Source organism: Stegostoma tigrinum, chromosome 5, assembly GCF_030684315.1.
Source record: "Stegostoma tigrinum isolate sSteTig4 chromosome 5, sSteTig4.hap1, whole genome shotgun sequence".
Classification (NCBI taxonomy): Eukaryota; Metazoa; Chordata; class Chondrichthyes; order Orectolobiformes; family Stegostomatidae; genus Stegostoma; species Stegostoma tigrinum.
Window position 1 is genome coordinate 25,571,018 of NC_081358.1, and position 26,696 is coordinate 25,597,713.

Below are 26,696 nucleotides of genomic sequence, written 5' to 3' on the forward strand. Positions count from 1 at the left end.
CTGCACACTTACTTTCAGTGACTGGCACACAAGGACCCCCAGGTCTCATTCAGCATTCCCCTCTTTAAATTTACAGCCATTCAAATAATAATCTGTCTTCATATTTCTGCTACCAAAGTGGGTAACTTCAAATTGATCCACATTAGACTGCATCTGCCATGCATTTTCCCACCTATTCAGCCTATCCAAATCAAACTGCAACATCTCTGCATTCTCCTCACAGCTTACCCTTCCACCTAGACTTGTGTCTTCAGCAAATTTTGCGGTATTACATTTAGTTCCCTTACCTAAATCATTAACATATAGTGTGAATAGGTACGGTCTGATACCAATCTTTGCAGTATCTCAATAGTCACTTTTCTTTCTGAAAAAGACCCATTTATGAAGGGACTAGGCCCGAAACATCAGTTTTTGTGCTCCTAAGATGCTGCTTGGCCTGCTGTGTTCATCCAGCTCCACACTTTGATATCTCGGATTCTCCAGCATCTGCAGCTCCCATTATCTCTAATACATTTATTCCCACTGCCAGTCCAATCATGTTTCTGGCCAATGATAGTCCCCAGGATGTTGACAGTGGGAGCTCAGGATGTTAGTGCCACCGTATGTAAGGGGAAGAATTGACTCTCAGCCAGGAAGTGAATCAGTCTATGCTTTGCAGCTGACCACAAGTCAGGAACGTACGCTTGGAGTTTGATGATAGCGAGAGGCTTGATAGGCATGAACCATTTTCACTGGACTAAAGGAGGCTGAGAGACAACCGTCTAGAGGTTTATAAATCATGAGGGTCATAGACTAGGTGAATGGCAGGTAGCTTTACCCTTGGGTAGGGAATATCAAGACGTGGGGGCATATATTTAATGTGAGACAAGAAAGCTTTTAGGAGGACATGAGGGATTTTTTGGAACAATTTTTTTTTTACACAGACAGTAGTCTGTGTGTGGAAAGAACTTTCAGAGCAAGTGGTGGATGTAGGTGCAGTTACAACGTTTAAAAAACTTTTGGATAAGTTCACAAATAAGAAATGTTTGGAGAGATATGAGCCAAGTGCAGGCAGGTGAGACTAGTTTAGTTTAAGATTATGATCAGCATGGACTGCTTGGACCAAAGGTTCCACTTCCACGCTGTATGACTCTATGATGTTGGACTGACAATTTTTGGGGCTGATTTGAAGGCATCAGTTCAGCAATCCCAGAGGGTAGGGAAGGGTCACCGCTCTGGGAGGGCAGAATATTCCTGACCCCCTGGCCCACACTTGCTTTTCTCTTCCATGTAATACTTCTGTTTGGCTGCATTGGATTCCTGTGGCTTAGGAATTTGAGTTGAGTTTGCTTAACAAACACAGGCAGTGTCAAGCCATAATATGGCTTTTAAGAAAATAAATGTGCTTTCAACGACATCAAAGTTTTCAAACTCATCATTTATTCCCTCAAGGATGAGAAAGCATTTGGGATTCTGGAATGATATAAGCTAAAAATAGCAAAGCGCACCCAAACCTGACACTTCATCTGACTCATCATCAAGTCACCAAACTGTGCTTTAATCTCTTAATCTCTTCCCACTGATGCTGCCAGACCTGCTGAGTTTCTCCAGTAATTTCTCTTTTTCTTTAAGGTCTCCAGCATCTGCAGTTCTTTGTTTTATTTCAGTCAATGTACTCGGCTGCTGGGCAAGAAAGAGAATTTTGATGGGGTCCTTTTTGCTTGAAAATGTCCTCAGCTTTGCCCAAGTTTCCCCAACTACATTCCTCCCCAAAAACATCTTGGAGTAAAACGAGGTATTTTCATTAAATTGAGAATGGAACCAACTCTTTTCTAATTTTAATCATTACCTACCTGATATGGTTCAGGAGTGGATATTTTAATCACCATAGAATCCCTACCCTGTGGAAACAGGCTCTTCGGCCCAACAAGTCCACACTGAATGTCAGAGTATCCCATCTAGACCCACTCCCTGATGTACACATCCCTGAACACAATGGGTAATTGAGCATGGCCAATCTATCTAACTTGCATATCTTTGGACTGTGGGAGGAAACTGGAGCACCCGGAGAAAACCCACACGGACATGGGGTGAATATGCAAACTCCACACAGAGTGTCACTCGAGGGTGGAATCGAACCTGCGTCCCTGGTGCAATGAGGGAGCAGTGCGAGCCACTGAGCCACTGTTCCACCCTAAACGTTTTCATAGTCTGCATTTTAACTTATAACTTTTCTTGTTTAATTCCAATTCTTTTGAAATTGCAATCTCTATGAAACTGCCGTGTTTTCATTCACGAGAATGAATGTGGGCATCGCTGGCTAGGCCACCATTTATTGCCGATCCTTAATTGCCCAGAGGGCAGTTAAGAGTAAATTACATTGCTGTGGGTCTGGAGTCACACAGGTCAGGATGACAGATTTCCTTCCCTAACAAGGCCTTAATGAACCAAAAGGTTTTTTTTTCCAATCGATTGGCAATGAATTCCTGGTCATCTTAATTCCAGACTTTTTAGTTTCAAATTGCATTGAAATTTCACCATCTGCCATGGCAAGAGTTGAATGCAGGTTCCTGGGACATTGCCTGGACCTCTGGATTAATACCTTACCAATAATACCACTAGGTCATTGCCTCAACCTGACTGAGAGTGAGCAAAGTAAAGCTGGATACTCAGTCCAACTGCTTCATTCTCATGCACTTACCAGAAACCAGGCAGTGGCCCTGGCAGCACAACTGTATGAACAGCACGTAGGGTGCAAAACCTCAGGTCCAGAAGTCAGCAGGACAGTCAAAAGTGGGAGTAAGAATCGGGACAAGATACAGAACAAAAACTTCAAATGATAGTCAAGACGAATCATGCACCATTGATGTACCTTGGACAATGTGAGGCTGGTTTCTTGAATGTGCACATTTGATGTCCTCTTGTCTCGCAGTTAGCAGATTGGACTACAGAGAAGATAACAGTTTAGTGAACAATAGCTGAAATAAACTAAAATTAAGATATTTAAAATATACCTCAAAAGAACTAACCTGTTACTTTGGAAATGGTAAATGAATTGGCAGCTCTGTATTTACTGAAATAAAAGGAGAAATGCGTAAGTTTGTTACAATGCTGAGACTCAACTCATTATCAAGTACATTGTTGGGCAGTCATTGAAACAATTCAGTTATAAAATAACTAATTCTGTAATCCCAAAAGTCACTGAGCTTCAGGATGGTATTCGTTCCAAACATGGTCAACTACATATTTACAGAATAGCTGCCTTTAAATGTTTTCTGATTCAGTTCTTCAACAGCAGCTATGGATCAGCTGTTAGAGCCAGGAGTGTATGGGTTCAAATTCTACTTTTAGAGCATAAGCATGAATATCAAACCTGTCACTCTAGTGCAGTGCTGTGAGGACACTATACTGAGGAGGGCTAGTCCCTTTGGAATAACATGTGCAAGGGAGGCATTTCAGGTACATATATATAAAAGAAACTATGGCGCTATTTTGAATAGAAGAGGAGCTATCTCCAGTGTACTGGCACAAGGGGCACTGGTTTGATTCCACCCTCAGGTGACTGTCTGTGTGGAGCGTACACATTCTTCCTGTTTCTGCATGAGTTTCCTCCGAGTGCTCTAGATTCCTCCCATTAGTCCAGAGATGTGCAAGTTAGGTGGATTGGCCATGCTAAATTTCCCATAGTGTCCAGCAATGTGCAGGCTAGATGGATTAGCCATGTGGGGTTATGGGGTTAGGTAGTGGGTGAGTATGGGTTAGATGCTCTTCAGAGGGCTACTGTGAACTCAATGGGCCAAATGAACTTCTTCCATACCATAGGGATTCTATGGTCCTGCAAAAGGAAAGTCACCAAAGTTTGGTTGAACCATACAGCTTCCCTCTCTGAGTGTGTGAGTGTGTGTGAGTGTGTGTGAGTGTGTGTGAGTGTGTGTGAGTGTGTGTGTGTGAGTGTGTGTGAGTGTGTGTGAGTGTGTGTGAGTGTGTGTGAGTGAGTGTGTGTGAGTGTGTGTGAGTGTGTGTGAGTGTGTGTGAGTGAGTGTGAGTGTGAGTGTGAGTGTGAGTGTGAGTGTGTGTGAGTGAGTGTGAGTGTGAGTGAGAGAGATACAACTGGCAATGATTTAACCTGAGGGGCACCATAATTCAGGCAAGGGGAGAGATTGAGAAGCAAAGTCCTTCATGGTAATTTCAGCTGGTGGAGGAGTTGAACCCACAGTGGTGGCATTAACTCTGCATCGCAAACCAACCATCCAGCCCAATGAGTTAACTGCGGTAAAGTTGTGATTTGGAGGGTGGCGGAGGTGGTGAGTTTAAAAGATGCTGTGAAGGAACCCTGAGACCTTTATGTGATACAGCAATATTCCCTATTGTGAGAAAGGGCAATATTCCCTAGGGTAGGTGGTATATAATGCAAACATGGTGAGTCAGTGACAAAAGGAGTGATTGTTTTTTGAAAGGTGGTGCCTTTGTGCCAACCAAGTTAAATGAAGCAGGCAACGATACTGCTGCATCCTTGTCAGAACCGATATTTTCATCTGCCCACTCAAGGCTGGGGTCTACCCCTTCAATGTACCGTCAAGGGTATCCATTGGTAAGGCCTACATGCATGCTTGTGGAGGCTAAAATGTTTCATCCGTGTCAGTGTAATGCAAACTGCAGGTCCTGAGTGAAACCCAGAAGTGGGAATTCCTGACTCCTCATTTGTTGTTTTGTAGGTGACGTGCTGGGGTAAAATGATCTATAGCCTTACATCTTTACCTCCTTTTAATGTTTTATGAATGATGTCCAATTGCAGTCACCAATACTCACCCATATGATTGAACCCCATTCCTATTAGCTTTTATGAAGAATGGTTTCCTTCCTTGTCTGGTAACGTCGACCCAGCCCCCTTCATTGTCGAGTACTCCATAATGCATCGCTGCTCTACAAATACTTGATTGCTGAAAAAGTGTACATAAAATTAAAGTAAATACTATAAACAAACTACGTATTTGCTGATGTATTCTAAATGCAATTTTTAAATCATTTTCACAGTAGTTAACCTCTGTATTAATGACAGTGAAATCAAAGGTATACATTTGGTCATAGATGACAAACTAAGACATGAAGCATAATTCTGTGGAGATAAAGAAATAGAATTTGCACTTTACACGGGTATAAAGAGGGTGTATTTGATATTGCTCATTGACATAGTTCTGTGAATGTGAGAGAGCAGTTTGTGCTCATGCTTCAGTAATTAGAATCTGCAAGCAGTCAGCAATATTGTAAATGCTTCCAGTAGTGGAGGGATAAGTGGGTGGAAAATTAGGTACTGGTGATGGCATTTAAAGATAATCTTAAAAAGGAGAGTACAGATTGACTGCTTTGAACGATTGTTCCAGCTATTTGAGGGCTAGTTCAAGTTTTACAGTGACGTTCCTTTCATCTTTGAATTTTGGAGTTGGGACATTATGTTGAGGTTGTTCAGTATGTTGGTGAGGTCTATTCTGGAGTACCACATCCAGTTATAGGAAGGACATTATTAAGCTAGAGAGGGTTCAGAAGGAATTTACCAGGATGTTTCTGGAAATGGAGGATTTGAATTATGAGGAGGGACTGGGGCATTTTTCATTAGAGCAGAGGAAGTTGAGTGGTGGCCTTATACAGGTTTATAAAATCATGAGGGGTATAGATAAGGTGAATGGCCTTTTCCTGAGGGTAGGGAATTTCAAGACCTGGGACATATTTGTAAGGTGAGAGGAGAAAGATTCAAAAGAGATATGAGAACAACTTTGTCTTTTACACAGAGGTTGGTTCATATATGGAATGAACTTCCGAAGGAAGTGGTGGATGTAGATACAATTACAACATTTAAAAGACACTTGGATAGGTACAAAAATAAGAAATGTTTGGAGGGATATGGGCCAAGCACAGGCAGGTGGAACTAGTTTTGTTTGGCAATGGAATGGCTCAGTCAGAAGGTCTGTTTCCAAGCTGCATGGCTCTGTGACCTGAATTCGTTTAAATTCCACTCTGGAGCTCCTCAAAGAAAACATAGCCTGGAGAAGGAAATCAATTTCTCTAGTGAACACGATAAAAGATTTACAAGACAATCAGGAATGGCCAGAAATGGGAGAACTAGATAAACACAAACAATAATGCACCCTGAACCATGACCTCACAAGAAATGCAGTTATCAGGCAAGGAGTGTTAAAACAAGGCTTTTGTTCACATGTCTCTTAACCTTTGTTTAGCCCCTGGGACCATCCACAAATGCAGCACTCACAAGCCTTTACACACCTTCCCCATTTTTGATCACAGCAATCACAGCAGCACACTTCACAGTTAACACCTTCTGTTATTCTAGGCACTGATAATATATCCAAGCTGGGTAAAGTAGGCTGGAAAAATAACAACCCAAACTGCAAGATTACCTAGCGGAATCCTCAGGGTCCTCCTCTACACTGGCCAGATCTGGAAAATGTATGCTCAACGAGGGGACACTCTGAACAATTCCCAACTTTAGTATTTCAGCTGATCTTCGGCATTTCTTGGCAACAAGGCCACCAACTCACAGCCCGGATGCATTCTAACGACACCAGTGTACATTATTTTTGGGAAAAAGATTTCTGTGCTGGCTTATCAGATGGATGACATCCATCTATTCAGTCCTTCTATAAATTATTTGGCTCATTGAGTCACAACCTCCTCCACTTCTACCTCTCAGCTACAAGCATGTCTGCAAGCAAGCTATGAAGTTGTCAGATACTGAGACTGACCAGCGGGAGACACTGTCACTGACGGCCATGCATTCTAGAAGTTTCCTGTTTGGAAGGAGTTGGAAGAGACAAACAGAAATGGAAAATTCCGGAAAATGGAAAAAACCTCATACTTGGCTTACTTTGACCATGGTCATGCTGACTTAAGGACACCCTCTAGTAATTGATAATATTGAGAATCCAAGATCTTTTGTTCCGCTGCCTCACCTAGACTTGCTGCAAGTTACCTACCTATCCTTCTGAATATTTTCTGATTGACCAATTCAGAGATGTTATTATAAATTTCTAGAGTAGATGGCACTTAAACCTGCTTCTCCTAGCCCAGCGGGAAGCAATCTGTCATTGTACCGCAAGAGACCCCTCCCTGTTCTTCTGGCCATATGTGTTACATCATACGTATGCGCATTTGAGTTGATTTGCCAATTATTTGTACCAACTACAAGATCATAAGTGTCTTTCTATAGTTTGGTGGCATTCAGTAATTCATAATTGTATCTTCGATTCCAATGACAAAATCAGTGACGTAAATTCTGATTAGCAAGTGGTCCCAACATTAATTTGGTGAACATCAGTTGCCACTTTCTATCACCTGAAAAGCAATAGTTTACCCTCATTCTCTTTTTCTGTCTGGAAGCCAACTATAAATCTATTCTGCATAACACAGTGTGGAGCTAGAGGAACACAGCAGGCCAGGCTGCACCAGAGGAACAGGAAAGTTGACATTTCAGATTTCTGAAGTAGGGTCCTGACCCAAATCGTCCGCTTTCCTGCTCCTCTGATGCTGCCTGGCCTGCTGTGTTCATCCAGCTCTACACTGCATTATCTCAGACTCCAGCATCAGCAGTTCTTACTATCTCTGGAAATCTGTTCTGTCATTTGTCACCTGATTTCACTCAGTCTGGCACTCTTGATCAGTCTGTTATGAGGCACCTTATTGAATATACAGATACATTTTGATTACTGCATGACTGTTGTTTACTCTCTCCATCACCTTCTCAAAAATTCAATAAAGTTGGTTAAGCAAAATTTTACCTTTTGAATGTCATGCTGATTATTATACTGCATTTATATATTCCGCAAAGTGCTTGGTCATCCTACAGCCCTTTTTCCTCACTGTACTCTCCCCATCTTATTCTCCACATGAGACTGGGGTTCTATTGCTGAGAATCATTGTTACTAACAACTGTCAATGTCCTTCTGCTCTTTCTTGGTTGGTCATATTTAACAGGTTAAATCACAGGAAGGGAAAAGAAAAGGCCCTACTTTGAGTCCCTTTTTGTTGTTGTTTAATAGGAAGAGCATGTATTGATGAACATGATTTAAGTTGGAAAATGTTTCAGAGATAGTAGGAACTGCAGATGCTGGAGAATCTGAGATAACCAGGTGTAGAACTGGATGAACACATCAGGCCGAGCAGCATCAGAGGAGCAGGAAGGCTGATGTTTCAGGCCTAGACCCTTCTTCAGAAATTTCAGATTTCTGAAGAAGGGTCCAGGCCCAAAATGTCAGCCTTCCTGCTCCTGTGATGCTGCTTGGTCTGCTGTGTTCATCCAGCTCTACACCTTGTTGTCATAAGTTGGAAAATAATGGGTTCAGCTGGTCAACATATAAAGACTTAACCGCACTTGTTTCAGAATCATTAAAGACTTTCCAAATCAAAATGACATTCAGTGTGGCTTGGGCTTTGCAGAAAACAACACAAGATGTGGATGTTTATCTTACCAATAAAACAGGTGGCCATGAAGTGAATTTCTCCCTCAATATCTTTAGACATTAAAAAACCACAAGCAAAATTTAACCATAGAGAATTTAAGATTAAATAAATTGTTAATCAAAACCAATTGAACTGATATTAATTTTAAATACAAACAAAAATCACTGGAAGCACTCAACAGGTTTGTAAATTTGGCAAATGAGATGACATGCTGTGACATTTTATCATATGTTCTGCATGAATGCAGATATACTGCTATGAAGATCATGTGTTGCAGGAGGTTTGAGTAACTTTCAAAATGTTTTAAGTAAATAACTGACAAGATTGAGGACATTTCACCATCTTCTATTACTCACCATTTCATAATGCAATGTTCCAATGACTTTCCCCGTACTGTACAAACAACCAGCTGGGCATTCATATCTGAAATAAAGATATGGCAGAGGACAAAAGGTTAGATTTAGAATTAGAATTTGGTTTTATTGTCACTTGTAGTCAAGTGCAAAAGTGTGGGAGTACAGTCAAAAGTGTACAATGTCACTTGGGTTCAAATCTAAAGCACTAGATTAAGTACAAAAATAGAGAAATGAAGTAAAAAAGCTATAAATTCTATATCACATTACATCAACAAAGGCAAATCCTTCTAATAAACATTTCCACAAGATTTGGGTTTATATATTAGAAATTGTACAAAAAATAATTTTCTAAATACAAATCTTGTACATGTTAATCAATATTGATTCAAACTGATCCAAGGTAAAATGTCAAGTAGTCTTCTTTGAATTACTATTTTACAATTTCATTTTTTGTAAGGCCATTGACAGCAGTGTAACTAGCTTAGAAAGTATTTTGAAGATAACTGATGTATAAATTGAAAACAGACTATCACTTATCAAGTTGACATTATTTACTACAAAGGAAATGGGGATTTTCAGTTTCTCACCTATTGCACGTTGTTCCCTTGCATTGGTCACGGAGTTTGGTTTCACAAGACACCAACTGAGCTGGGAAGAGAGATTATTACAAGAATGCTTTTTTTTCTGGATTTGTTTCATGATTTTGTTACAATTTTCCAGAATAAACTTGAAGTTGATGCACTTCTTCGTAGCTGAGAGGAAGTGACATAAAATCTACATTCCGTCACTAAATTAGTCCCTTTACCCCTACAGTTAATCACAAAGTGCAACAAGAAGAGATTTCTTTTGGCAATTTTAGCACAAATGGCAAAAACAAAATTTGCAAATGAACACCTCTCATGCAATACTATATTAAAACATATTAACGTAACCACCGAGCACACCTTCAATCCCACCAACCCACATTTCAGGATTCAGTATCTCCACAGTACTCTAGTTCTCTCCATTACATTAAAACATCTACTTCCCTTCCTGTGGCATATCTTTTTCAGCTCTTCCCTTCCTACCATGTGAGCCCCAAAATCTCTTTCCTGCCAAAACAGTGATTTAATTGTAACTTGTTTTCAATTTAATACATGCTATTTACTGCTCACAATGCAGCCTCCTCGTTATTTGACAGGCTAAGTACTGATTGAGTGACCACTTTGGTGAACATCTCCATTAAGGCAAAAAACTATGACCTCAAACTTCCTGTCATTTGCTGTTTTAACTGTCTGTCCAAAGTCCACTCGATCCGCAACCTCCTCTGATGCTCCACTAACATGCAATTGGAAGCTTAACGCATCACAATTTTTAATTAGGGTCTTTACAACTGTCTGACGGCAACATAAAGTGCAGCAATTTCAGATCACAACCACTGCTATAATATAGTCAACATGGCTTTGTGTGTGGGTAACCATGTTTCACGAACTTGATCGAGTTTTTTAAAGAAGTAACAAAGAGGATTGATGAGGGCAGAGTGGTGCACATGATCCACGTGGACTTCATTAAGGCTCTTGACAAGATTGCTCATGGTAGACTGGTTAGCAAGGCTAGATCACACAGAATACAGGGAGAACCAGCTGTGTGGATACAGAAATGGCTCCAAGGTAGAAGACAGTGGGCAGTGGTGGAGGGTTGTTTTTCAAACTGGAGACCTGTGACCAGCTGTGTGCCACAAGGATCGGTGCTGAATCCACAGCATTTCATCACTTTTTATACGATATGTATGTGAACATAGGAGGTGTGGTTAGTAAGTTTGCAGATGACCCTAAAATTGGAGGTTAGGCCTGTGACCAATGGTGTGCCACAAGGATCGGTGCTGGCTCCACTGTTTTTCATTTGGATGTGAACATGGAAGGTATGGTTAGTAAATTTGCAGATACCAGAATTGGAGGTGTGGTAGACATTGAAGAAGGTTACCTCATAGTACAACAGGATCTTAATCAGATGGGCCAAGGGGCCAAGTAATGGAGTTGAATTTAGATAAATGTGAGGTGGTGCATTTTGGAAAGGCAAATCAGGGCAGGACTTATACACTTGATGGTAAGGTCATGTGGAGCCACAGGTAGTTAGGATAGTGAAGAAGGCATTTGGTATGCTTGCCTCTACTGGTCAGTGCATTGAGTATAGCAGTTAGGAGGTCATGTTGTGGCAGTACAGGACATTGGCTGTGCCATTACTGGAATACTGTGTGCAATTCTGGTCTCCCTGCTACAGGAAGGATGTTATGAAACTTGTAAGAGGTCAGAACAGATTCACAAGGATGTTGCCAAGTTTAAAGGGTTTGAGCTATAGGGAGAGACTGAACAGACTGGGACTATTTTCTATGGAGCATCAGAGGCTGTAGGGTGATCTTACAGAAGTTTATAAAATTATGAGGGGCATCTGTATGGTAAATAGCCAAGATCTTTTACATAGCGTGGGGGAGTCCAAAACCAGATTTAAGGTGAGAGGGGAAAGGTTTAAAAGGGACCTACGGGGCAATTTTTTTTCACAGAGGGTAAGCGTGTTTGGAATGGGCCGCCAGAGGAAGTGGTGGAGGCTGGTACAATTACAACATTTAAAAGGAATCTGGATGGGTATATGAGTAGGAAGGGTATTAGAGGGATATGGGCCAAATACTGGCAAATGGAACTAGATTAATTTAGGATATCTAGTCGGCATGGACGAGTTGGACTGAAGGGTCTGTTTTCATGCTGTATATTTCTATGACTGTCTTACTCTATCTGGAAAAGTTTTCAGTTCTGGCAGGCTGCCATCAACCTTAAAGGTTAATGTTTCTCTCTCCACAGAAGCTGCATGACTGAGTAAGTATTTTCAGCTTTTTTTTTCTGTTTTGATTTCAGAATCACGGCATCTGCTATACTTTGTCATTGTATTACTGTGAGAATCAAGTTGCACTTACACATTTGTTCTGTACTTATAACCTCATTCAACTCAAGGTATTCTGTTCTTGAAGGATCTGTTTGTGTTGGAGCTTTCAAATGAGTCTCCTGAATTCCTGTTCTATGTCTCTCAACCTCGTTGGTTTCCTCCTCTGGTTCCGAAGGGGAATAATGGTGATCTGTGCCATCTGTTTCCAGTTGAAGCAAAATCAGCAGAGAACAGATAAACACTGAAGGTTGTCTTAAATTATATTACATCCTTTCCCAACATAACAGAAAGTTTAATATCAGTCATAGACAAGAGCATATTTTCTCTGAACCAGGATTTAATCAAAGAGCACTTAATGTACTATTAAGATTTTAGGTTAAATAAACAGAAACTGGATAAGAAATGAACATGTATGCATGTAAGAAAATAGAACTTTCAAATCAAATATTTCTAGGTAGCGAGTGCATTAAAATTGATGTTGGCAAAATTTATCAGTTTAAACAATGATGCACACCTTAACACATGATCACAGAATCATAAATCCTTACTTTGTGGAAGCAGGCCATTCAGCCCATCGACTCCACACAGATCCTCCAAAAAGCATCTACCCGTCCCTACCATCCTATCCCATCCCTATAACCTTGCATTTCCCATTGCTAATCCACCTAACATGCACATCCCCAGACACTGTGGGCAATTTAGCCCATTTCTCGCAAGCAGAGAAGAAACTGGAGCCGGTACTGCATTTTTCTCGATTTTGCATTTGCAGGAATAGAGGACAGTTCTACAAAAACTGAATTCTACAGAATTGAAGTTCCACAAAACATGAAGAGGGGGAGTAAATTGTAATAGTGATCTCACCAGCACTCCTACTGCAAACATTACCATCGGAAACTGATCATACACCTTACTGCTGTTTGCAGGAATTTGCTGCATAGAACATACTTGCCTAGATAACTGTCACCATATTTCAAAGCAACTAATTATATGTGAATTGCAAATGATTTTTTTCTGAATGAGACAATTCACTGCCACAGAAATGTTCTTTTCTCCTTTAGTGAAGAATATGCATATACAATGGAATAGTGGCACATCAGAGTTTGAACATTCCATACCACAGGATATGGGAATGGCTGCTTAGACAGATCTCCAAATTGGGGCTTATTTCACCCATGACCCATGGACTCTACCAACCTGGCAGGAGATTCTTCTTTTCCCTTTTAAAACAGGAAATGGTGGAGGTCAATTGGGAGCATTAGCAAATGCTTAAAATTGGTTACAGGATCATTTTTGTCTGAAAACTGGCATGGTTAGAATACAAGATAGAAAAAGAAAAGGAAAGTGCTGAGGTCTGTTTGGAAACTATGCTGCCAAATTAATTTCCCAGCCATTCAAAGCAGAATGAAACCCAAACAAGATTAATGTCCAGACAAATTAGGAGTCTAATGATGATCACAAAATCATTGTTGTGTTTTTTTTGAAAAACAATCTAGTTCACTAATGTCCTTCAGGGATGGAAACTGTTGTCATTTCTTTGTTTGGCACACAGACCCACAGCAATATAACAAAGTGTGAAGCTGGATGAACACAGCAGGCCCAGCAGCATCTCAGGAGCACAAAAGCTGACGTTTCGGGCCTCGACCCTTCATTAGAGAGGGGGATGGGGTGAGGGTTCTGGAATAAATAGGGAGAGGGGGGGAGGCGGACCGAAGATGGAGAGAAAAGATGATAGGTGGAGAGGAGAGTATAGGTGGGGAGGTAGGGAGGGGATAGTCAGTCCAGGGAAGACGGACAGGTCAAGGAAGTGGGATGAGGTTAGTAGGTAGGAGATGGAGGTGCGGCTTGGGGTGGGAGGAAGGGATGGGTGAGAGGAAGAACAGGTTAGGGAGGCAGAGACAGGTTGGACTGGTTTTGGGATGCAGTGGGTGGAGGGGAAGAGCTGGGCTGGTTGTGTGGTGCAGTGGGGGGAGCGGACGAACTGGGCTGGTTTTGGGATGCGGTTGGGGAAGGGGAGATTTTGAAGCTGGTGAAGTCCACATTGATACCAATGTGCTGCAGGGTTCCCAAGCGGAATATGAGTTGCTGTTCCTGCAACCTTCAGGTGGCATCATTGTGGCACTGCAGGAGGCCCATGATGGACATGTCATCTAAAGAATGGGAGGGGGAGTGGAAATGGTTTGCGACTGGGAGGTGCAGTTTTTTATTGCGAACCGAGCGGAGGTGTTCTGCAAAGCGGTCCTCAAGCCTCCGCTTGGTTTCCCCAATGTAGAGGTAGCCACACCAGGTACACTGGATGCAGTATACCACATTGGCAGATGTGCAGGTGAACCTCTGCTTAATGTGGAAAGTCATCTTGGGGCCTGGGATGGGGGTGAGGGAGGAGGTGTGGGGGCAAGTGTAGCATTTCCTGCGGTTGCAGGGGAAGGTGCCGGGTGTGGTGGGGTTGGAGGGCAGTGTGGAGCGAACAAGGGAGTCACGGAGAGAGTGGTCTCTCCGGAAAGCAGACAGGGGTGGGGATGGAAAAATGTCTTGGTGGTGGGGTCGGATTGTAGATGGCGGAAGTGTCGGAGAATGATGCGTTGTATCTGGCGGTTAGTGGGGTGGTGTGTGAGAACGAGGGGGATCCTCGTTGGGCGGTTGTGGCAGGGGTGGGGTGTGAGGGATGTGTTGCGAGAAATGCGGGAGACGCGGTCAAGGGCGTTCTCGACCACTGTGGGGGGAAAGTTGCAGTCCTTGAAGAACTTGGACATCTGGGATGTGCGGGAGTGGAATGCCTCATCGTGGGAGCAGATGCGGCGGGGACGGAGGAATTGGGAATAGGGGATGGAATCTTTGCAGGAGGGTGGGTGAGAGGAGGTGTATTCTAGGTAGCTGTGGGAGTCGGTGGGCTTGAAATGGACATCAGTTACAAGCTGGCTGCCTGAGATGGAGACTGAGAGGTCCAGGAAGGTGACGGATGTGCTGGAGATGGCCCAGGTGAACTGAAGCTTGGGGTGGAAGGTGTTGGTGAAGTGGATGAACTGTTTGAGCTCCTCTGGGGAGCAAGAGGCGGCGCCGATACAGTCATCAATGTAACGGAGGAAGAGGTGGGGTTCGGAGCCTATGTAGGTGCGGAAGAGGGACTGTTCCATGTAACCTACAAAGAGGCAGGCACAGCTGGGGCCCATGCGGGTGCCCATGGCCACCCCCTTAGTCTGTAGGAAGTGGGAGGAATCGAATCTATCACTCTAGGGTTTGTGCGTTTACAACTACTTACAGATAAGTTTTTTTTAAAAATATCTTCAGCCACAAATCCTGGAAAGACCCAGAGAAACAAAATAGTTCATCAGATTACTGCCAGTGTGAGTTTTGGAAATAAATTCATTAAAGGTTACTTTAGTGAAAGCCCCATTATCTAATTCAGCGGAGATAAAATTACCCATTGTACAAATATATAATTGCTTCTGGATAACATTCAAACTTAAATCTTCTCTTTGATCTAATTTGCAAAGATAAACCATTCTAGTGATTAGAATGTGGGCTAACATTTTACTGAAAAACACTAAAACTACTTTTTTTTGGAGTTGTATTTTTTGATACGCACCGGCCAGATCTAAAACAGTACAGGTGTTGCAGGTCCTTACAAAATTTGATTAATGTTAATGATACCATGGGCTGAAGTTCATAGAATGGCTATTTTCAATTTATGTTTCAATCAATTCGTGGAATGGATTGCCCTATTTACGTTTAATCTTCAGAAGAAGGGGAGTTTTCTTCAGATTTTAGAAATCAATTTAAAACTAAAACAAGGAGAATTTTGGTTAAGAACAATGTCTACAAACAGTGCAGTCAGATACTGCATGGAACTCAGCCCAGAGGTAATTGCAATGTTAAAAAAATTGAAGTACCAAAATTTTTTGTATGCATAAGGTGTTAGCTGAAATTGGGAGATAAGTAAGAAGACAAAAGCATTCACAAACCCACAGAACAGAGCTTACACGACTGGAAAAGTGGAGTTCATTTTCTGCAGCAGTCAATCTCAAAAAGTGAGAGCAGTGTCTCACGTGTAGTCAGGAAATACTGGAAGACAGCAATTTTCTGATATCTACTGGCAGTCTGTGAGACCTCACTGCTAGTGAATGACCACACGAGCTTTTCCTAATATCCTTAAAACAGGAAGTGCGGAACTGCTACATGTAAAATTACTGGGCATGTCATAAAGACCCAAATATTCCAAATCTCAGTGTAATTCATCCGAGTTGGCAGTAAGGCAGACATGATGTCCAATTCTCTGATTTACCATAAATGTAAAGCATCATAGCAATATTTATAGCAGGGTACAGACAACATTATTGATCCCACCAGATCACCTACCTATCTTTTGCTGAGGAAGAAACATTGCTGGTATTTCTGCAGCATCATTGTGTGGTGATGCTGCTGGCTGAAGCTGTTAAAAATTATTTCCAGGTTTGCAAAGCGCAATGATTCCAAATCTACCCTATGCCTCCACAACAAAATTACAATGTCCACAATGCCTCACGTTCTGAATGTTCAATCATACCTTAATAATAGATGCAATATGAACCAATTCTATTCCATGATACTCAATTAAAAGGTCTACATAGAATATAAACATCAATCCAGCAAAATTTAAAGCTTTACATTAAAAGAACATCTCATCCTTTCTATGTGTGCCTGCTTCTAATCAAAGCACTCTATGACTCATTCCACTTCCCCTTGTTGTCCTTAACTAACCCTTTTTTCTTTTCAAATATTTATCCAAATTTCCTTTGAAGGATACAAATATCTCTATGTCAACAATTAATTGTAAAACATTCCATACTCAGACAGACAATCAATTATCTCAAAATATTTACGCTACTCCTGGTGCACTTATTAAAGCCAAAAGCCCTCACCCTTTTCCTATACGTCTGTGATTTTTAATTCACATTCCACTTCCACATCAAACAAATGGAAGCATCAATAAAAGAGCTGAATACATATCCATGAAGGACCAGAGATTACGAAGAATCTGTTGCTTAGGATATTCATATGGTCTGCTTTAGTATATATGTAAAGTTAATTCATACGTTATAAAGAATATTTATCAGTTTATGTAGCAAAGAAGGCAAATACCTTTGTAACACAGGTTATCCCTACAGCCTCCTCCATAGCTAGGAGGGCAAGCAGAACAGGGAGGGCCATGTTTGTATGGGGCGTGACCCCACCAGTTCCCTCTGAAAACAAGACATATGTAAAAAAAAGTTACATCTTCTGACAGAATATTGTGCAACACACTGAATGTACCATTATTGATTACTGGGAGCACAATTATAAATATTTTTTCTCACATTTCTTTCATTCATCGATCTATTTTTCAATCCGATCATGAACTGAAGAGAGGGGATTGAAATTTATCAAGCGCTGAACACCCATCTGATTAAAAAGTCAACAATGAGGCCATCCATGATCCTGAAAGCTGCCCCTCTTCAATTTAAGAACAAAAACAGAAGTTTCTGGAAAAGCTCAGCAGGTCTGGCAGCATCTGTGAAGGAGAAAACAGAGTTTTCTGGTGACCCTTCCTCAGAATTCCTCTTCAATTTAATACTGGGTAGAGCTGGGTGGGGTAAAAGGGATGGGGAGCAGGTTTGACAGGCTAGGAGTGAGCAAGACCTTCGATAGGCCCAGGGAACCTCTTACCCTAACCCCCATTGCCTCTGAAGTTAAAAGTTCAAAGTGTAAACCTACTGAGCTTCTGCCATAGAATAGGCCTCTCTCTGCTTTGGGACAGTACCAGAGGCACGGGGAGGGGGGACCAGGGGTATGTATGCACACATTTAGTGGTCACTAAGTAGTCACTGATCAGCCTCAATGGGTCCAAGGGTTAGGTGGACCACCATCATCTGGGTGGCATGCTGGCTCAGTGGTTAGCAATGCTGCCTCACAATGCCAGGGACCCAGATTCAATTCTAGCCTTTGCATGAGTGTCTGCGTGGAGCTTGTACATTCTCCTTGTGTTTGCGTGGGTCTCCTTTGGATGTTCTTGTTTCCTCCCACAATACAAAGATGTGTCAATTAGGTGGATTAGCCATGCTAAAAGTTGCCCATAGCGTCAAGGGATGTACAGGCTAGGTGGCTTAGCCATAGGAAATGCAGGATTATAGGGGGAGGTGCTAGGTCCAGGTGGGATGCTTTTTGAGGACTGGCACAGACTCAGTGGGCCAAATGGCCTCTTTCCACAATGTGCAGACTCTTCCTCCCCCAGTTCAGAGATGTGCAGATAGATGTTGCAAGCTCATTCACTGAATGTGATGAGCCACCCTGCTGAGGTCAGCTTTCCTGCTCCTCTGATACTGCTTGGCCTGCTGTGTTCCTCCAGCTCCACACTGTGTTATGCAAATATTCACAGTGGGAAAGTGAAGGGTAAAATCCGACCTGCGCACTATGTGAGTTTGATCTGCTGTGAGAACTCTTTTTACAAACTGCAAATGGACTAGTAAAAAAAAAGTCATTATTGAAAGGTTCCAAATTCAAATTCCAGATGTTTTTCATATGTGTCAACTTAAAATGTATTGTTGTCTGTATATATAATGTATGTTGTATGCAGTGACAATGAAAAATAATAGACATCAAGGAGCAAACTCAAATGTAACAGAAGAGTTTAGATATTTCTTAAATCCAGAGAATTAAATGTTGAATTTTTTCTGAAATTTTTTTATGCATTCCAGCCTAGATATGACTCATTGATGTGAACTATTTAAACATAGATTATTTTAATCCTTTTTAATAAATTTGTCTGGTTCTGCAGTAAATCTTTTCATTGGCTATGGTTTTCAATGCATTCTCTCTTATCTACTAAGCCTCATTTATTTAATGCATACTTATTCGGAAGGTGCTGGATTAGTAATTGTGACATCAATTATAAAAAGGTGCAGCAAATAATGTGCAATTAATTGTCCGGAACCTCAACAGCCAGTAAATAAATATACAATTATGGCTTAGCCGCTTGAAGACAGAACAGATATCTTTAAAAGACAAGTCGGAGGCTCCACTGGTTCGTCAGCTGGTTTTTGATGCAGAATACTGCTAACAGATTGAGTCCAATTCCTGCACCAGCTGTAGTTACCACGGAGATCCTACTTTTCGCAACATCTCCTGAGGTGTGGTGTCGCCACAGGGTAAACTCACAACCAGTCATCTTTCTCGACAAGAGGGCAGCCTTCTGGGATACGGTGACCTAACTTATTTTCAAACCAATTCTCACAAGCATATAAACGACAGAGATATTTACTTCCATCAGGTTTTTTAGTTTTACTCACTTGGGAGAATAGTTGCAAACCAGGTAAATCGCTTTTGGCCACACTTGACCCCAGATGTTCATGTTTGTGCATAAGTTAATGGCACAGCCAACTTTGTTACTTGTTGCCCATACTACCTAAAAGAAAGACAATTAAAAAAAAAGGAAGTTGTAATCCATTCAACATTCACATCACTTTAACAGAAGGTTTTGACAGGAACTGATCAGAATCATATCAAGGCAGATATAATAAATTGATCAGATAATTCCATAATGTTGACAACGATCAAGTATAAACAATAGTCAAAATGCTTCCTGGGCCAAACATGGCACCCTATACCAGTGAATATTGTTACTTGACATTTTCTGGGCATCATCTTCACATTGTATGCCAATTATTACAATTAATTCTGACAGTAGCTTGGTCCAGGATGACTTCTGACTGACCTGTCAAATGGCTTCGGGTGCAGAAAAGGAGACAGGAGGACTGAATATATCCTGTCTTCAAATAAGAAACATTTTCATCCAGAGGTGCTGGGTGTCTAGATTGCACTTCCTTGGAGGATAATTGGAACGGGAAACATCGCAACCCTTAAAATATATTTAATAACATTCAAAATTGTGGGCCTAGTGCAGGAAAAAGTGGGACTAGTGTGGGGAGCAGCACATTTTTGGCAATATAAACTTGATGGGCCAAAAGGCCTTCTGTGTATTGTATAATTCTTTACCCTACTTCTTTTGTCGTGCTTGTATTTTAGACTGTAATCATTCTACCCTCTTGGAAGAACCCTGAGAAATCTTTGAACATTGTAAAGAAAACAGTTTTGTCCCGGGAAGATGTGTGTTTCTCAGGCACACATGAGGCAGTGTAGGCTTCTTAAGAAGATGTGGTTACTTCCATTATATCATTGTAAGTGGCTCACATGAAATCACACACAAAGTGTGAACAAGAAAAGCGAACAGTATGTAATTAATCACAACATAAGCAAAATATTATTTTATCCAAAACAATAAATGCAACTTTCTTTTATTGTGCATTCAAAGTAATGGCCTTTGAATTGGGTTCTAAAGTGCTGTCTGTGCTCCAAGTATGGGAGGCCTGAACTCAAGAAGCAATGTGTTCAACTATCTCGACTGCAGTTCACAGCAATAGGCAGAGGGCTATCTTGGGTCCGTGTCCTCCGTGTGCCCAAGCATGCAGATTGGTTAATGGAGGCTTGAATGCAAATGTGATGCTCAGTTGCACAAAGTGATCTCCATTTGGATTATTTAAAGGGCTAAAACTGAGGTGAGGTGCTTTTGTTGAGACACTTGTTGGTGCAGAATCAGTGGAAATATCATGTCACTAGAAGATTTTTCCCAGCATTTGGGATATTCAAGCTGGATCTTGTGAAAGCAGTTCAGGAATCCTCAGTAGACAGACTGCTGAACTGCTCGGAGGGCTCAATGTCTGTTTGGAGCACTAGATTCTGCAGTCATATTGAAGGAGGTTTGGAGTTGCATGATACCAAGGTGGTGGTCTTGACTGGCAATGAACATGACTCTAATGACCTCAAAAGAGTTTCGGTGGCTTTTCACCCAAGATGCAATGAAAGCTGAGACATCTGTTACAAGATGCTGCAAAATTGGTATTTCTGCAAGGCCACCATTTCCATGTTGAATGGGGGGCTCCAAGTCCCTCGCAAAGTCCTGTGTCAATGACAGCTACAGTCCTCCATGCTTCTTGAAGAAGACAACAGATTGAGAATCCAGCCCATGCGTCGAGCATCTCAGGGTGCCCGGGCACCAGCGTATTCTGCAACCTGTCCCACTGAAGTCTTCATTGGAGTCTTCAGCCAGCGGACTCCATCTGCAACTTGGCTCATAATGATGTGGCACGTGTTGCTCTCGCCCTTCCTGAGGGGGTTGTGCTGACTGAGCATGTGGGGAGCTGACAGTGTAAACGTTGGAGGACAGGCCTGGTGTTGGGGTTGGAAAACAAGCTACATGAAGGACAAGCACACCACCCCCTGAAAGTCCTGCACAACATCAGATGCAACAGCCTCAGTATGAGACCACCCCATGATTTAGTGTGTCCTTTCCACTGGGTGACAGCCTGGCTTTAGTCAGCTTGCTTTGATTGTGGGTTTTGAGCAGTGTGAGGTGTCAGCGCTGCGGTGGGTAAATGTCACATGGAGATGCATTCACTGACCTGCCCCTACAGATGAGGGCATTAAACACATTTCAATGCTGTTGCCAGATCCTCAGGGAATTGACTGCCCTAGTCAACCTGTCCCAGTCACTTCTCAGGTTTTGCTTTGAGGGCTTCATGGCAAAATTTGGCTGAATTCTATCAGAAATCAGCTAAGTGTTAATTTTGCTGAGTGTTACGGAGGATTTCTCTCCACAGTGTTTCCATCCAATAAGTGGAGCTGCGGGTTAAAAGTCTTAAAATTCATCCCCGTGAATAATGACTGCACTGTTTCCTGATACAGTCTGCAGTCGTGAAGCCCAGCAATTTTTCTTACGCTATTTTCCCAAACTCACTTCATGACCTAAAACTAAAACAAAATGGAAAAGAAGAAGAAAGGAAAATAGAAAGGAAAAACAGGCAGAGTGGATGAGCCCTGGGCTCAGAGCTGGGATGCTGCCTACTCAGCTGCTGCTAGAGAGAGGTTGAAGATAATGTGAGATCAAGTGCCGTGAATCACATTGGATAAAGTCTAGCAGCTGTGGTATAGACAGAGGAAGTTGGAAAGGGCCACCTAGTCAGCACAGTTGGCTGAACATGAACACAATTGCAGTGATGTGTTGGGCTTCCCCCATCATGGAGTGTGGGGGTTTCTTGTGGAGCTTCCTTCTCCGCTGGCCTGTGTCATTGTCTGCCTCCATTCACGACGAGATGAGGCACGGCTGAAGAGTTTAGATCTGATTCATTGATTGGGGAATAGCTTAGCTCCATTGATCACTTGTTACTTCCACTGTTTGGCACACAAGCAGTCCTGTGTTTCACCAGCTTAACAGCTCACTTTTATGTACCACTGTTGGTTCTCCTGGTATATTTTCCTGTGCTCTTCATTGAATTAGGTTTGATTCCTGGTTTAATGGTCATGGTTAAGTTGGAGATATGCCAGACCATGAGGCTACCAATTTTGATGGAATACAATTCTGCTGTAGTTGATGGCCCATAGTGCCTCACAGATGCTGAGTCCTGAATTGCTAGATCCACTTGTGATCTATCCTATTCCACACTGCTAGTGCCACGCCACATGGTGGAGGGCATACTCTGCTCCCTGAAACTATTGCAGCATATTTGCCTCCATTCAGCGCCACTGAGCTGCTGGCATGGACCTCCAATTACGAATTGGGAACTTTAATTGGGATGTGTAAGATTGGCTGCTTGCCTCTCTGGTGTAGTTAGTTAATCCGAGTATCTGACATAACAAAGTGTAGAGCTGGATGAACACAGCAGGCCAAGGAGCATCAGAGAGGATCTCCTCTAATGCTGCTTGGCCTGCTGTGTTCATCCAGCTGTACACCTTGTTACCTCAGATTCTCCGGCATCTACAGTTCCTACTATCTTTAATCTGAGTATCTGTCCACTATAGAATGTTCCACATGGCAGAAATTTGTCAGCGCACTATCCTAATGCAACTCTCCGCCATTTCCCCAGAAGTCACTTCCAAAAGTACCACTGCAGAATGAAGAAAACTGGTCGGACCTTACTGTGGATAATTTGGCTGTATCACATTTCCTGTATTTTAACCACAACCATGCACCTAATGTACTGGAGTCAGTGTAAAGCAATTTTGGAGGTTCAGCATTCATGGACAGCCTTCAAAAAATAATTTGTTCTTTTCTTTTAGTTACATTCTCAGGATTGTATTTGGGTCTTACTACAATTAAGCATTCCCATTTCCTACACTGCCTATTGTCGCAAGATAATCTTGTAAGTGTAAGTTTTTTCAGGCAAAATTGTTTCTAGCCAAACTAATTTGACATTTGTCTGTATTCTACTGTGCAAAGATTAGACTTCAATTCAACGGATCAGATTTCGAACTAAAACTCAAGGTGGTTGAGGCAACATGTTAAAGAACCAAGCTTTCCTTTTTTACAATCAAAGCTGCTTCCCATCAATGGGATCCACCAACAATGCCCACATTAAATATTTGATTTAAATTCAAACCTACCTGAGTATAATGGGTGCACACTGGACCTACACATCTATAGGGACACCATGGGTTACATTCTTGAGGGTATGGATACATATAATCTCGAACTTCGTCATACCACGCTTGAACGTGGAAGGTAGGAGGCCGATATCTGTGGATTTAAATTTTTTTTAAAAAAAGAACAGTAATCTTTAAAGACAAAAACTGAAGTGCATATACACTCTGCAACAATCTAAGTTTTGCTACTCAGGGATTGTATGCATTACCTGCCCCAGTGTGCACCCAGATTCTGCCCTATTGAAGGTAGCAGGTAAGCTGGACCATGTTCCCATCGGCAATCTGCAGCCCAAGCTTCTGAAGATCTTTCCAATTCATCATCCCATGTCTGCAAAGAAAGTAATTCAAATAAAAGGTAGTTCAGAAACAAAGCTGGAACACACTGATTATTTCCTAACAGACCAACCTGAACTAAAAATATCACTTCGGCAATGAATCATAAATGTTTCGATGAACAAAATTCACAGTGAGAGGCTGGCTCAGTCGTGTGGAGTAAGGGAGGGAATGTGGATTGAGAAAACAATTGGGGGGATTCATTAGTTAGGGAACATCCAGGCATTTCCCAGGTTAGAGACATGATCCCTGCTGCTGGGGTCCAGAACGTCACTGAGTGGTTACAGAACCAATAATGTCCTTTAGGGAAGAAAGTGCCATCGTTACCGGATCTGGCTTACACGTGACTCCAGACCCACAGCAATGTGGTTGACTCTCAACTGCCTTCTAGGCAATGAGGGATAGGCAATGCTGGGCCTAGCAAGCAACGCCCTCATCACAAAAATAAATTTTAAAAAAACCTTCCAAAGATGAAGGATGACAGCTGGAGGCGTTGGTTAATAATGCTGCCAATGATATAGATAGAAAGAGGAATGAGGCAGTACTCACAGGATCAGATTAGAAATCAGGACTAAAAACTAGTAATCTCTGGCTTACATCTAATGCCATCTAATGAATACATGGTTGGCCATTTTAAATTCCTAGGACAAAGGGAGTTGTTCTCAGGGAGCTGGGACCAGTTCAGACCAGATGGATTGCACCTCAATCAAGCAAAGACCAACATCCTCTGGGGGCAGCTTGCTGTCAAAGGGATTTCAATATAATTTGGCAGAGAAAAATGATTGTAAATCATAGATCGTAGATAACAGAATCCCTACAGTGTGGGAATAGGCTCTTTGGCCCAACAAGTCCACACCAACCCTCAGAGCATCCCAACCAGACCCATCCCCCTATAACCCACCTAAGCTGCACATTGCTGAACACTACGGGCAATTTAGCATGGTCAATCCAACTAGCCTGCACATCTTTGGACTGTGGGAGGAAACCAGAGCACCCAGAGGGGGAACCCACTTAGACATGGAGAGAACGTGCAAACTCCACACAGGCAGTTGCCCAAGGGTGGAATCAAACCGAGGCCGTTGGCGCTGTGAGGCAGCAGTGCTAACCACTGAGCCACCGTGCCGCCCCAAACAGCAGCCTGCCCGGAAACCCTACATTCTCCATGGCTAATCCACCTAGACAGTGCGGAGGCAATTTAGCATGGTCAATCCACCTAACCTGCACATCTTTGGACTGTGGGACGAAACTGAAGCACCCGGAGGAAACCCTCGCAGGCATGGGGAGAATGTGCAAACTCCACACAGACAGTTACCCAAGGCTGGAATTGAACCCGGGTCCCCAGCGTTATGAGGCAACAGTGCTAACCACTGAGCCCTCTTGCCCAAATGAAATCAGGATGTAGAATTAGAAAGGAGAATCACGGCACAGAAAGGATTCAGAGACGCACGTTGCACCAGAGTAAGATATCACCTGGAGTCAGGCTAAGGAAGTAAAACAGCGCAATCTCATTCAGGTTGATAGTAAAGATGATCAAACGCATAAAATGAAAATGAGAGGAGGGAGCTCTAGTTGCAGACAGCTACCTGTCAATATGATGTTGCACAATAATGGAAACCTGGCTCAAAAACAAGCTGAAACCTGCATTCAAAATATTCCTGAGTATATGGTATTCAGAAGAGACAGGGAAGGAAAGAAAGGAAGAGGTGACATGATTGGTTCAGTAGAATGTTCCAGTGCTGGAGACAGATACCCTAAAGATGTCAAGGACGATGAAGGGTCTAGGCCCGAAACGTCAGCTTTTGTGCTCCTGAGATGCTGCTGGGCCTGCTGTGTTCATCCAGCCTCACATTTTATTATCAAGGATGAAATATATTTGATTAGAGTTTAAAAATAACAGGGATATCATTACACAACAGGATATGTTCTACTGATCGCACCTAGTAGAAAAAATAGTGGGACATTTTCCAGAAGATTACAGAAATTGAAGAACTACAGTGTAGTGCAAGTGGAGGATTTCAACCATCCATATACACACTGAGATAGTACTAGTGTAAGGAAAACCGAATTCTGAATATCTTGATCATCACCATTTTACCTCATCATAAATCACGACGGGTCCAGATATAGACAGAAATAGTTCTCATTGACACAACGGTCAAGAAATAAAGGACACAGATTTTACAACATTGGCAAAAGAAGCAAGGATTACCCAGAGGGTTTTTTAAATGCAGTGAGTGGTCATAATCTTAATGAGTTTAAGTTTTTTTAAAGGGAATTAGATAAGCACCTGAGGGGGAAGAAATGCCAGATGAACAGGGGAAGGGAAGAGGAGTGGAGCAGCTGAATTGTTCTTGAAGAGAGCTGGCACAGAGCTGATGGTCTGCAGAAGACCCTCAATGCAAATATTCAGAACAGAGCGTGAATAGGTTGCCAGGAAGACAAATTCTCAATATCTGGACTGAAGGAAGTTGAAGCAGCATTGTAAGAAGTCTAATGGCCTCACCTGTTGGGCATGTTCAGTGAATGCATCCTTGTGTGACATCTCTTAGCCAACACAAAAGGAGCACCTGATGTTGCTCAGTGTACTGCAGTCTCTTCACTCATCTAGCACCACTACCTGGTATATAGGATACTGCTGCTTTCAGTCCTCAAGCTAACATTTTATCCAATTGCAAACTGGCCCTCAAATTCATTAAGTCTTAATTTTGCATTTCAGTCTTTAATGGAATAACTTGTCAAACGCTTTCTTAACACTCAGAAATAATATTACTATCCCCAAGGCGAGGTCTTTTTAACTAACTGTTCTGCTACCCAACCCCAGTTTCTCCTTCTTCATCTCAGGAAAAATGAGCACTATATAATTGTGAAGTGCTTGGGAGCTTTTTTGTTTTGCAAAGGGCACCAATTTGTGCTGTCATTATAGGTAGATTGAAAAAGATTAATTTTTTACACTTGGAGACATTTGAATTTCTTATCCATTTCTTCACTTCATATTTCTGCCTACGCTTTATTAGAAAAACAAGCATTTTCTTATGAAAAGATAACAAAGTGTGGAGCTGGATGAACACAGCAGGCCCAGCAGCAGCTTAGGAGCAAAAAAGCTGACGTTTCAGGCCTAGACCCTTCATCAGAATTGGGTCGAGGCATGAAACATCA

The 26,696-nt window shown here is 42.1% G+C and overlaps 1 protein-coding gene across 2 annotated transcripts in view; it reads right to left on the bottom strand.

The window, feature by feature from the left end:
* LOC125451892 (cysteine-rich secretory protein LCCL domain-containing 1-like) overlaps positions 1–26,696 on the bottom strand; it is a 50,139-nt gene that overhangs the window by 12,887 nt on the left and 10,556 nt on the right. For both annotated transcript variants that reach the window (XM_059645856.1, XM_059645857.1), the window contains exons 3-12: positions 23,417–23,535; positions 23,165–23,301; positions 19,022–19,133; positions 16,839–16,939; positions 11,755–11,922; positions 9,395–9,455; positions 8,808–8,874; positions 4,789–4,919; positions 3,009–3,052; positions 2,852–2,924 (exon numbers count right to left, since the gene is read on the bottom strand). In XM_059645856.1, coding sequence (XP_059501839.1) covers positions 2,852–2,924; positions 3,009–3,052; positions 4,789–4,919; positions 8,808–8,874; positions 9,395–9,455; positions 11,755–11,922; positions 16,839–16,939; positions 19,022–19,133; positions 23,165–23,301; positions 23,417–23,535 — 1,013 coding nt within the window. The remainder of the gene's footprint in view (positions 1–2,851; positions 2,925–3,008; positions 3,053–4,788; positions 4,920–8,807; positions 8,875–9,394; positions 9,456–11,754; positions 11,923–16,838; positions 16,940–19,021; positions 19,134–23,164; positions 23,302–23,416; positions 23,536–26,696) is intronic.